Here is a 13,485-nt window from a genome sequence, read left to right as displayed (position 1 = left end):
CCTGTTTCCAGATGACATGGCTGAGTATATTTCCAAAGGGGACTAAGAAGGTACACTTCTTAAGATTCAGTGCAATCTGGTGTCATCGGAAAGTATCCAACATCAACCGTAAACTCGCTATATGGTGCTTAACTAACCCAAATACAGTCCAATCATCCAGATAGACCTCTAAGAACTTGTGGATGTATTCCTTGAATGTAGGCACCACTACGCATGAAAATATCGTTGGCACGTTCTTCAGTCCAAAGGGCATAACGGTGTACTGAAAACAACCCCATTCGGTTGTGAAGGTTGTCTTGCTCCTATCTTCCACCGCGATCTTGATCTGATGCTACCCTGAGAAACCATCCGTGAATGAGTAAGCTTCCTGTCTAGCAACATTATCCAATAATTCATCTATAAATGATGTCATGAATGGATCGTGAGCACCAGCGTCATTAAGCTTCCTGAGGTCCATGCAGATTCTAATTTCATCCTTTTGTTTTTTCTCCTGTACTACCATAGGACTCACCCAATCTAATTCTTCCACTGGTTCGATAATTCCGACTACAAGCATTTTGTCTAATTATTTGCGGACCTTTTCTTTATACTTCAGATTCAAATGGTAAGGTCGCTGTTTAACTAACTTCACATCCAGTTTCAGAGTGATCTTCATCACCCCTAAGTCGCCAATGATCCCCTTTAAATTTGTGATTTTGGTTGGGAACAAATCTTCATATTCGCGGAGTAACTTGGTGACCTTATCTACCATCACATCATCCCAATAGTCCCACGGCATCGCGTGCTTCTGCTCCACGTATATACCAATGTTTACCTGATTTGTCTTTAGCGGCACAGTGATGTCGGGGTCCTCAATTGATGGTCCTCGAACTTCACGAAACCCTTTGGTTTCTAGAATATTAATGTTTTGGGGATCGTCATCATCCTCCTCTACTTGTACGTTATAACATTCTAGGGCATGGCTTAACTAGGTTTCCCATGCTGGCTGAACTTCTTCCCATGGTTACTGTGGTATTTTGGAGATGGAGGTTTTCACAGCTTGCAGCACGTCATCAACAATATCTGCCCATTGGTCTTCAAATGTGAATGTTAACAAAAATCCCTTGCGTAAAACATCCCATTCGCTCGTACAATGTCAGAGTTCCATCTCGGTATACCAATTCATGGGTATGATATCCAAAGTATGATAGAATAAGTGTACCCATTCAAGCTGAGGCTCGTCTCCATAAGCCTTGGTCCATTTTGCGAGGTGCGTGCATGGGTCATCGCATCCATTGTATTTATTTTTTATTCATAGTTCTGGTTTCCCAAACCATAGCCACATCATCATGTTGTAGCCACGCCAGTTCTGAAAATTTCCTTTATGTGTTCCCCACCAACATGTAGGTGTCGCATGTAGTGCCCACTTCAATGCATCGAACCGTTGTTGCTCTGGTACAGCGCTCTCAAACTTGCTCAAGAATTCATCTACCATGGTCAATCCATCATGTGTTGGTATATCTCGGTCCTAGGTTGTTATGCAACATAGTGATCTAGTCATCATGTTGCAATTCAGCATTGTGACTCCATTCAACTGACTGTGCCAGTGTTCGTCTTCTTTAACTAAATCTGAGGTGCAGGACCCTGCCCGCTCCCACAAGATTCTTCCATCTACAGTCGGATTCACCCAATCTTGATCTCATGCAATTATCTTGTAGATACAATCTAGCTCATCGTCATGCACAGGTTCAGTGTAGCACGTTCCTTCGGCTGGATCTAACGATATGACTACACGTAGAGAATTTTTCTCGAATATCATCTTCTATTCTCTTAGGCTGATTACTCCATTCATATCAGTGGCCCAGTCTATTCACAGTAATGCGAGGTAAGGGTTGCTATCATCAACAATCTTGATTACCTCAAAGTCTATCTGTATGCTTGCACCTTTGATATCCATTGTTACCCCTTGCAACCTTCCCATGGGCAAGATCTTCTGTTGGTTCGCCATCTGTAATTGAATCAGGGACCACTGCAACATGAGCCTACCCATGTGTTCCCATGTTTGTTTGGGTAATACATTCATGTCCGAACCCAAGTCCAGGATTACCTGATCCATTTCATACTCACCAATCTGCACTGTCAATCTCATTTCCCTCCCTATGCGCAATTCATGCCTTCCCAGCTTCCAGACTACGTGCAGTTGACCCAACCCTGTGCACCTAGTGATCAGCTCATGTAGTCCTTTAACTACCTTATTGTCACATAGTAGCTTCATGCATGTCTCTAAAAAGGTAGTAAGCATAGAAGCATCCATTATAGGCTCTGGTTGATCCTTACTACCTAAAGTAGAGTCCTCTATGAAGCTCTTCTTAGCTTCCATAAACGTCTCTTTTGTGTGTTCCAAGTCAAACACAGGTTCCTTTGTAGGAGCCTTGTGAAGCCATGTATCTTCCTTGGGTTGCATCCCCTTATCTTCCCCTGTGGTCGTGCTGCTTCTGAGCACCATGTTCATGTTGGGGTCTTCTTCGCGTAGTTCAGATCTCATCATTTGAATATTTTGCATTGCATTGGGCTGAAGTACCCCTTTCTCGAGCATCTGCAAGATCAACTTAGGGCAATCTACCATTTCATGATCAAACCGCTCATAGTACGAACAAGATGTTCTCGTTGGGTTGGTATAATTTTGACAGTAGTGCCTTGGTCCTCCACAATTGTAATAGATTAATTGTCTGCATCCCTTTCCTCCTTTTCATCGACCTCGCCCTTGAAATCTAGTGCACGCCATCCTTGCGGTTGGGTCAAGGCCTCACATTTCCATCTGCATTCTATATGTTGGGGTTTGCTCCATCATCAACTCGTAGACATGACAAGTACACTCGTTGTGGTCGACCAATCTACAAAAATTACAAAACCACTGCTAGGGAGTTTGTGTATACTTCTGTAACAAATGACAGTTGTCCATCATGTGGTTTCCTCCCACCTGATAGATCATGCACTAGAGCGTGGGTGCCGCACTTGGCCCTGCCTATGCCTCTGGTATCAATGACATTAGTCCCCCTCCTGCCAAGTAGTTCACAAATACTAGATAGTGATCTTTGTCATGGCCCTCGCCTTTACATTTTATGCACCGCACTTTTTCGTGTGCCTCTAGCCGGGGTGCCCTATCCTGCTTCAAGCTATGCATTTCCACGTAAAGAGTCTCAAGCTGCGCATGGATCTATTGAACTCCCAATCCTGGATCCTGGATCCTGTATCGATGTTTCATGCAACCTTATTACCATTCCAACGCTTCTGCCTGGGTTGAAACCTTCTGCCGTGACAATGTCGTCCGCAGCTGTGGTGTCAAAGATGCCACGAACCATGCATGGTGCTCCACATCCATTAGCATCATGTTAGCCTCGCAGATCATAGTCTTCAGTCTCTGATCCAGATCCAAGCGGGTCTAGCCTAGAAGCATCATGATCTCTTTAAATCTGATGATTAACTATGTCTCTGATTTCGCCCGACTAAATTCTTTGTTCAACGCATCCTCGATCTCCGCTATTCCTACATTCGAGTGATCATTTGAGTGCTTGATATACCACATCAACATGCTATCCTGCAAAATGCTTACCAATGTAGCCTTCTTAATGTTAGCATTCGTAACCCCTTTTGCTTCCCATACTGCAATTACCACGAACCAGATTGACCCAGGTTCTCATTTCTGACTCCTCTGAATACAGGTATCTTAATCGTGCTCTCCATACTAAACTGCTTGCTTGGTGGAGGTGGTGTGGGTGAAGATGGAGGTGAAGGAGGTGAAGCGAGTGGTGGCATAAGTGGAGATGGTAACTGTGGCATGTGATGTCTTATTAAACTGACCGCACTCCTTGGCGAGACCTAAACACGCTCTTGCTCATTTGCTCGCGGAGGTGAAATTAAAGGTCTGTTTCTTAACCCTTTGATTCCTTTGTAGACCTTTCCGCTTTGTTTCGTTCCATCATTAATGTATTCGCAACACTTGTTTTTCACATAACAACATCTTAATCCAGGTATTCAAATATTTGATGTACTTACCGCGTGGTTGTTGGGTACCAAATTGGGCCATCTTTCTGCCTATTTGCATTACCCTTTTTGACCCTTCTTCACTCATTTACCCATGTTGTTATGTTAAACTTACAAGGTAAATTCCCCCTTACTTGTCCTATTGGTATATTTTAATTAACGAAGTAAAACGGATAAAGTCTATCAATTTGTGGTACTAAACTGTGTGTTTGACCGCAGCATGGGAACAGGAACCCTCAACTTGGCGTATTGCAACAGAACTGGCAATGGCCGATCCGAAGGAGGATGCACAGCTTGAGGAATAGGCTCCCTGAACTATTCTTAGGCCTCCTTGTTATCTCAGACATCTGATGCTGATGTCGTTTCAACCGATGTATATATTTGTATCTGCAGTTGCTATGTTTTCGGGAGATGTGTTAATCTCCCTCACAGTGTATAAAATGCAGGTTGATCCTGTCAGTGAGGGTTCACCCATCAGTATTGTAAACCTTTGTTACTGATTAATAAAATATCGTTCATTTTGATGTTCTAATTCTTTTCGTGGCTAACGCAACCTTGATCAAAGAGCTGGACCCACTCTTATGATCAGGTGTTGCGTCTTCGTGTGTGTTATTTATCAGTTTGTGTTGTTGTTACAATTCCTTACTATTTATAGTTATTCCTGTAGTTCTGTAATTTGTTAATCTTGCATTTATGCTTTGAATCTTAAACCACAAACCCTTGTTTGGGAAAGATTACGCGTTGCCCCTCAATATACCTTGCACGTTGCCTTGAAAGGATATGCACCCGGATTGATAAGATTAATGTCGAAACAAGGTAGATAAATCACCCCTACCTGGACAACAAAATTTTGGTGCCGTTTCCTGGGAGGCTACAAGGTGCAACAACGATCGGGACCAACCAAAGGGTCAATCTCTCATCTTGGGGAGAGAATGAGTTTCTGACTCTGCTTCAGGTCCTGACCATAGGTACTCTTTTTGTTTTCTGTTTTTCTGATTATTTTGGGCCATTCTCTTATCTTGGGGAGGGAGGAGTCCTTTGACACCCTGCTCTAGGCCTTTAGCTAGAATTGTTTTTCTTAACCTGTGTGTGCTTCCTTTTTGGGAAACCCCTAGCTTTTACCTTGGGGAGGGACAATTTTTTACACCCTGCTTCAGATCTGGAAAATTTAGGGCCTCCTGTGGTTTTTGATTGTTTGGTTCTTGTCCCTGGGGAGGGAGGAGTCCTTTGACGCCCTGCTCCAGGTTTGAAACCCTATATTTTTTTTGTTGTTATAGCTTTCTTTATTTTTGTGAGTTCTTTCATCCTTGGGAAGGAATGGTCTTTTGACACCTTACTCCAGGGTTGAAGCATTGTAGGTTCATATAGAAATCTCCCATCAATCCAACTTTGTATGAACAAAGAACCCAATAAAAGGGGCAAAGGGAGAGCCCTAAGGGGGAGAAGACCAGACCTGAGAAGAAAAACTTATATACAAGAGATCATAGCAAAGGTTGAATCCAAAGCATCCTCTCGTGTAGCTGTGAGACTAGGAGCAAGAAGGGTGAAGTCAAAAGGACAATCAGTGGAACAGCCAGTATCAGCTGCAACATTCTGTGGTGACTCAACATAGTAGGTTCCTCTGACCATGGAGGAAACATCTAGCAGTAGACCTGATCCAGAGAATCTTGCGCTGGTGTTAGCAGAGGAGGAAGTTGCAAGCAGAGCATCAGTAGGGTCAGACTATTCTAGTAAAGGAAAGGGAGTCACAGCCAAAGGATCAAGCCATCAGGCCATAGGAGAAAGAGACGAGGAGATATTTACATCACCAAGAGATTGGGGAAGTGCTACAAAAGAAGCTCAAGTTCTGGTAGCAAAGAATCCTTAGGCACCCTCTATAGAGCCTATTGAAATCGCCAATGACTATTGGAAAATATTCATGGCTCTTACAAACTCTACCATCAATTTCCCTATTGGAGATCTGGGAACCATTGCACTTACCGAGCCTATTCCATTGGCAGCTCTACCAACCTTCCATGGGCTTATCTCGAAAAACCCTGATACATTTCTATTTGAGCTTGATATAGTATGCCGGGTGTATGACTATACAATAGATGCCTAGAAGTTGAAGATTTTCCCTTCCACTCTAAAAGGGACAGATCTACGATGGTTCATGGGACTTGGAGGAAAATCCATTTCTACATGGGAGGATATGCAGACAGCTTTCCTGGAGAAATACCAGGATTACTGTAAATCATGGAACATTAAGGAGGAACTCTTCAAGTTCACACAGAAAGAATATGAAAGCTTGGAATATTATGTGGAGAGTTTCGACTACACCTTACAGAGGTCAGGTCATTCTAACCTGGATAAGGAAATATTAAAGATTATCCTCCTTTGATCCCTTCGATAAAACTTGATGGAACTATTGAAAATTGTGGGAAAGGGAGATATCTCCAAGGAGAATTTCGAAGATATTTGCAAATTATGCACTTAGTGCTCAAGGGGGCTTATGAGGAACAAGCAAGGGTTCCATTCAGTAAAGGGATCTGGTGGGGGTGTTACAAAAGCAGAAATTAGAAACTTGCTAGACAACCTAAGAGTAGATATCCTCAGTACCCTGTCAGCGCAGATGGACACCTTGCAAGTAAAAAAAAAGCAGCTGGAGCTGGACAGGACTATGGCAGTATTTTGTCCAATATGCAGAAAGAAGCACCCGAAGAGGGAATGTCCCCTAAATTCCATAGAGGAATGTGCGATCTGTGAGCTCAATCATGCGACCAGCTCATGCCCTTCCTTACCAGGCTTGAAAGCATTATTTCAAGGAATAGGGGAGGACACGGAGCAATTGTACCTCATGGGATCTAGGAAGCCATGGTAGCCTCGACCACTGATGGGAAATCAAGGTATGTACTAGGATCCATCTCAGTATTTTAGCAATTGTAATGTGAATCCTTAGACCATGCCTGATCCTCCCATGTGGCTGCAATACCAGTACCCACCTTGGCAACAGTGGAATCCCGAAGCCAATATGAGCTCTTTGTGGGCACCAAAATAGCAAGGCTCCACTCCTGGTTAGTTTCCTCCATAGATGCCACAGCAGATGCCCCAGCAGCAGCTCCAACTGCCCTCCAATGTGCCTTTTATTAACCAGCCTGCCCATCCTCAGCTCCCAATGCAGCCTAACCCTAACCCTAACAATAAGGGAGCTCATAAAGCTAATGTTCTTAATCTGCCTTCATATAGTATCTCCACTGTAGAGTTGTATGAAATGAATCTGCGATCAGGTCAGATAGTTAATGTCCAACCCCCTCCAATTAACATTGAACAGCTTGATAGTGATGGTAAGGAGGTAGAACCGGTCAGTAGAGAGCGAAAGCAACCCGATAGAACCCAAACACCTCCTGCCAAGCAACATCAATCTGAACCACCTTACCCAGAGAGGTTAATCATGAGTAAATTAGGTCCTTAATCTGAATTTGATTTATTAGGAGAATTGGCAGAATTTATTTGTTAAAATTCCCTTAATGCAAGCTATGAGCGATGTGCCAATCTATGCAAAGACTCTTAGGGAATATTTTTCAAAGAAACCTGCCAAGAAAATTAAAGATCCCCTTACCATACATGTTATGGGAAAGTTGTCAGACTTTATGATGGGAAAATCAATGCCAGTGAAATATGGAGACCTGGGGAACTCGATCTTGATAGTACAGATTAATGGGGTAAATATTCCAAATGTGTTGGTAGACCTGGGAGCTACCATCAATGTCATCACCACTAAAACTATGCATGTGTTAGGACTTCGTAATTTAAAGCATACACCTACAGTACTAGAATTAGCAGATCGATCTACAGTCAAACCTGTAGGAAAGCTGGAAGATGTAACAATTTTAGTGGACTCATGGCATTACCCTATAGACTTCTTGGTATTACATACACAATCTTCAGTGGGTGGTCATCCCCTAATTTTTGGTAGGCCATGGCTGGCCACTGCAGATGCTTACATTGGGTGCCGCTCAGGGAATATGGTCATTTCTAATGGGCATAACACTAAGAATTTAGTGTTATACCCACCTGCAAAACCAAATTCACCTGTAAAACTAGTAGGCGGTAAGAAGGTCATATCTGTAGTGGAGGATGTAATGGAAGAGGAAGAAGTGAGACCCGTCCTTACTATCGGATAGGCCCTGCAATTAAATATGGAATCAGAAGATGATTTAATCACTTCCTTCATGGATGATCCTTGTTCCATTTCAGAATCAAACCAGCAGATCCTAGAATCTATCCTAAGTTGTGAGACTTAGGAAATGATGGAAGGAACAGAAGGATTAGAGGAACCACTTGTTGATGCACCTCATGAAAGTATGCAAGTGGAATTGGAACAAGGGTAAACCTTGAACATTAATCTGAATCTATCAGAATCTCGAAAGGAGCAACTTATAGTCGTTCTGTGGAAACATAAAGAGGCCTCTGCCTGGGATTATGTAGATATGAAGGGAATCCCTACCAACTTATGCACCCATCACATATACATCAAGGAATATTGGCGTCCTATAAGACAACCTCAGAGGAGAATGAACCCTATATTGAAGAATGTGGTGAAAGAAGAACTTCTGAAGTTACTAGATGTAGGTTTTATCTACCCTATCTCAGACAGCCAATGGGTCTCACCATTGGTAATGGTCCCCAAAAAGAATGGAAAATGGAAGATCTGTGTAGATTATCAAGAGTTGAATAAGGGAACAAAGAAACATCACTTTCCCTTGCCATTTATTGATCAAGTGTTGCACACATTGGCTAGTAAGAAGTATTTCTCTTTTCTAGATGGCTTTAGTGGATATAACCAGATCTAGATTGCTCCTGAGGACCAGGACAAGACCAAGTTCACATGCCCCTGGGCAAAATTTGCATACCGGGTCCTTCCTTCTAGCCTATGTAATTCTCTTGCAATGTTCTAGAGGGCAATTTTGGGAATATTCTCTAGCTTGATAAATGACAGTGTTGAGATCTATATGGATGACTTTACTGTGTATGGGGAATTGTTCATGGTGGGATTGAAAAATATGGAAAAAGTTCTCGCAAGGTGTATATAAGTGCGTGTCTCTCTAAGTATAGTGAAATGTCACATGATGATGGAAGAAGGAATCATTCTGGGACATTTGCTCTCAAATGAAGGAATCAAGATGGATCTAGCAAAGATACAGGTCATTTTGCACTTCCCAACACCTAAAATGGTCACACAGGTATGTAGTTTCATTGGTTGTGCTAGTTATTATAAACGTTTCATAGAAAAATTTGCAAAAGTAGCACACACACTATTTTAATTACTAATGAAGGATTCAGAATTTGTATGGAAAAAAGGCTGTGATGCAGCGTTTATAAAAATTAAGGAGTTAGTTTGCAGTGCTCCGATCCTTAGAGGACCTAATTGGGAATTTCCTTTCAACATTCATACGAATGCCTCTCAGAAAACAATTGGTACAGTATTAGGACAGCAAGAGGATAAAGTACATTATGCAGTCTACTGTGTTAGTAAAAATTTGGCACCTACTGAATTAAACTACACAGTGACAGAGAAAGAATTTCTTGTTGTTGTTTATGCCATCAACAAGTTCTGGCACTACATTACTGGGTATCCTACTTTTGTGCACACCGATCATGCAACCATAAGGTATTTAATGAATAAACTTGTTACCCCTGGTTGAATTACAATATGGTTGTTGCTACTACAGGAATTTGATATCACTATAGTAGATAAACTAGGGAGAGATAATGTGGTCGCAGAATTTTTATCTAGGATAGAACATGATGGTAAGGAAACACCAATTGAATATGATTTCCTGGATAAGCATCTTTTTGCAGTTTCTGCTAACACTCCATGGTATGCAGATATTGCTAATTATCTTGCTACAGGTAAAGTTCATCGTCATCTGTCCTATAAGGAGGAAAGGAAGATCATTCACCACAGTACCCAATATTCATGGATGGCACAATATCTCTTCCATACGGAAGTTGATCAGCAGATTCGGCATTGTGTGGTAGGAGATGATACTTTCGAGATATTAAAAGCTGCACACGAAGGACCCTATGGGGGAAACTTTGCAGACAAAACAACAGGTCATAATGTACTGCAAATGGGATATTACTAGACCTCCATCCTTCGTGACTCTCGGGATTACGTGTGGAGATGCGATAGCTATTAATAGATGGGACAACCTAGGAAAGTAGATGAGATGTCCCTACAACCCCATATAGTTCTTGAACCATTCAAGAAATGTGCCATCGATTTCATTAGTCCCTTCAACCCACCTTCGCATCGGAAGGCTTACATCTTAGTTTACACCAACTATGTAACTAAACGGGTGGAAGCTAGGGCAGTCATGAGAGGAATACAACAAGTGGTGGCAAACTTCCTTTTTGAAGAAATATTTGCTAGGTATGGAACTCCAAGAGAAATTGTATCAGATGGTGGATCACAGTTTACATCTCATATGATAGAAAAGCTAATGCAGAAATATGGGATCAAACATAGAGTGACAACCCCCTTATCATCCCCAAGCGGATGGATAGGTAGAAAGCACAAATAAGGTATTGGAAAATATCTTAAGAAAGACAGTAGCAAGCATTGCCAGGACTGGGCACAGAAACTTCCAAAAGCTCTATGGGTATACAGAACGACATGGTAGAGTACAACATGGTTTTCTCCATATGAATTAGTCTATGGAAAATCCCCCTTGTTTCCAGTGGAATTTGATATAAGTACACTCAGAACAGCTCTGGAAGTAGGCCTAGATTTATCAGAAGCCCAGAAACACTGACTGGAACAACTGAATGAGTTGGATGAGATTCGAGCAGTGGTTGTCTAGAGAACTACTGTTGTTCAATAGCAGAGAATGAAATGGCATGATAAATTCATCAAAACTAAGGTGTTTCAGGTGGGGGACTGGGCATTATTGTATGACTCCAGATTTAAGGATTTCAAAGGCAAGCTCTGCACTCACTGGATGGGCCCATATCAAGTAGATGCAGTGTTTGACAATGGAACGGTTAGACTAAGTACAATAGATGAAAACCATACTTCCTTCCTGGTAAACGGACACCATCTTAAATTATATCACCATCCAGCCTCTAAAGATGCTTTTGTTAAAAATTTGTCTGCTTCATCTGATTTAATGGTCATTGGAAAACAAGACACCCTCACTCTGCTCTATATATATATATATATATATATAAATAAATAATATATATTGTTGTTTATTTGTTTATCTTTTGCAGGAAAAACAAAGAAATATGGCGAGGAGAAATGTAACAACTGGCACTCTCACTTTATCAGTCATTAAGAGCTGTTACACCATAGCTGCTATTACTCTGCAACTACCGTTACACTGTAGTTGTTGTTACTCCATAACTGTCATTACACCATAACTACTGTTACTCCACAGCTGTTGTACTCATTGTTCCTGTTACTCACTGTTTCCATTACTTCAAAGCAGCTATTCCTAACTGTTGCCATCACTCATTGTGCTGCCACTCACAGTTGCTGCTACACACTGTACTGTCACTCCGTTAGGTAAGCCCGCAGGTACATCTCTGTTGTTTTATAGATTTAATTATATATTCAAAAAAGGACAAGTAAACGTGTCGAGGACGGCTATCATTAAAGTTAGGGGGGAATCGTCATAATAAATGATCACGTAACATGAAAAATATTTAGTGCACATAAATCCTGCTCAACCGAATATAATGATTTCAGTACTCCATAATTATATTTCTAAAAGCGTTGGGATGTGGATTGCTATGCACCAAGTCATATCGGTCACTTCCCCACATGCCACATTTAATTTTTAGAACACACCTCACTACCATCTTAACTTGCCATTATTCCCATACATACCAGTACTGTTCGTCCGATCCTTCCCAAATTAGCCATGACATTATTTTAACCTCCAATGGTTTGGAAACATGTAACTCTCCCTTGCCAACCAACTATAGTCAATGTGATGATTCGGCCTTCACAACGATTGGTGGCCGATCAATTCTCCATGAACCTGAGAACACAAGGGCAGCTTAGAATAATCGAGAGGTATGGTCTTTCACAATGTGGGATGGGATGTGTATTTTGACATGTTGAGAGGATTTAATGAAGAATTGACAGTGGAATTCACACTGAACTTGGGGGAAGAAGGCTTACGGGTTCATGGAGTGGTGATCCCCGTAACAGAAGAAATCATTGCGGAAGTCAGTGGGCTTCCTCAAGTTGGGGAACGATGGTTTGTGAGAAGGACTACCCTTCTAGAATTCCCTGAGGCCTTCCTTCAAGCCGGAGAGAGTATAGCACAGAAAGGCAGGGGGTATGATAAAAATTCACTACCATATCCGTGGGGAGAAGTAGCAGAATTTGTCATCAAATATATGACATGCGAGGGTAGATACTCCACAATCTTCAGATATCACCTCCGCATATTAGCTCACCTGTGATTTCCATAGGCAAAGGCTTTCTCCATGAATGTGCCCTACTTCCTGCTAAGGAGCCTGCATCTAATGGCACATTTTACTTAGGGTGCTTGACATGTACTAGCGGTCATCACTCATCCTGGGTTGGTGCAGCTGCTAATAATGAATGCCATTGCACAAATTCCGATTCCATGGGAGGTGTTTCAGGACTCCACGAAGGAACAAATAGTAGCTGTTATGGCCATTAGGGCAGAGGAATCCGAAGCAATGGAGGAGGATCCTGTCGAAGATGACTATGTCGATTAGGAGGAGCCAAAGGAAATGGAGATGGAAAAAGAGGAATTGGGGGATGAGGTAGCCCCACAAGATCAAGCAGAAAGTATGGAGGCAATGGCTGATATAGGGGCTGATGTAGAAAGGCCTGCTAGTACCATGAATGAGGCTGTACCACAAGAACCAGCTTCACTCATGAAACTAGCAGAGCAAGAGGATGTTATGGCAACCATGGGAGCAGACCCACAATAGGCTAGCATGGGTGAAGCAGTTAATATGGTGACTGAAGGAACCCCACAGGGATCTCCTGCCACCATGGAAATAATGGAGGAAGACAATCTGATTGAAGAGGAGGTCATGACCACTCTGACCATGGAACTCAGAGAAGAGGAAGGACAAAGACAAGAAGGGCCCAAAGTTGAGGAAACTGTGGGACCCATCAAGGAAGCAGTAGAAGAGCTAGGGTGCAGGGTTCACGCTGAACCACAAGAACCAGCATCAACTTCGGGGCCAATTGTAGAAGATGCACCCCAGTCCCCTTTCTCTGCCTTGATTCCAAGAGGAGCGAGGGTAACTCATTCCCTTCGATAGGGAGAAAAAGAAGATTTTGTAATTTTGGTGGCTCTAAATCTGTTGCAGAGGCCACAAGCTTATAGATTGGAAGCCACTTAGGTGGTGGGTGCCTTGGAGCAGGAGAGGAGAAAATAAAGTCTCGAGGCTAGAGAACCAAGAGGAATTCCGGCAGACACAGTAGCG

The 13,485-nt window shown here is 42.4% G+C and overlaps 1 protein-coding gene across 1 annotated transcript; it reads left to right on the top strand.

Moving 5' to 3' along the window:
- Nucleotides 1–6,214: 6,214 nt before the first annotated feature.
- On the top strand, nucleotides 6,215–10,151 carry LOC149194968 (uncharacterized). The gene is made up of 4 exons (XM_089407855.1): nucleotides 6,215–6,356; nucleotides 7,263–7,363; nucleotides 7,506–8,159; nucleotides 9,735–10,151. The coding sequence occupies exons 1-4, from the start codon at nucleotides 6,215–6,217 to the stop codon at nucleotides 10,149–10,151; spliced, it is 1,314 nt and encodes a 437-aa protein (XP_089263981.1).
- Nucleotides 10,152–13,485: the final 3,334 nt, after the last annotated feature.

The sequence above is a fragment of the Pinus tabuliformis genome, chromosome 2_2 (genome assembly GCF_031772625.1).
Source record: "Pinus tabuliformis cultivar Carrire ecotype Pingquan chromosome 2_2, CPIR1, whole genome shotgun sequence".
Taxonomy (NCBI): domain Eukaryota; kingdom Viridiplantae; phylum Streptophyta; class Pinopsida; order Pinales; family Pinaceae; genus Pinus; species Pinus tabuliformis.
Note: the sequence above shows the minus strand (reverse complement) of the source record. Positions and strands in the feature narration are given on the sequence as shown.

Excerpts from the sequence above, each read along its gene's own strand:
- LOC149194968 (XM_089407855.1), top strand. The coding sequence starts at position 6,215 with ATGCAGACAGCTTTCCTGGAGAAATACCAGGATTACTGTAAATCATGG. Across the intron at positions 7,364-7,505 it reads ATGGTAAGGAGGTAGAACCG|AATTTATTTGTTAAAATTCC; the intron begins GTCAGTAGAGAG and ends GAGAATTGGCAG. Across the intron at positions 8,160-9,734 it reads ATGTAATGGAAGAGGAAGAA|GAATTTGATATCACTATAGT; the intron begins GTGAGACCCGTC and ends TTGCTACTACAG.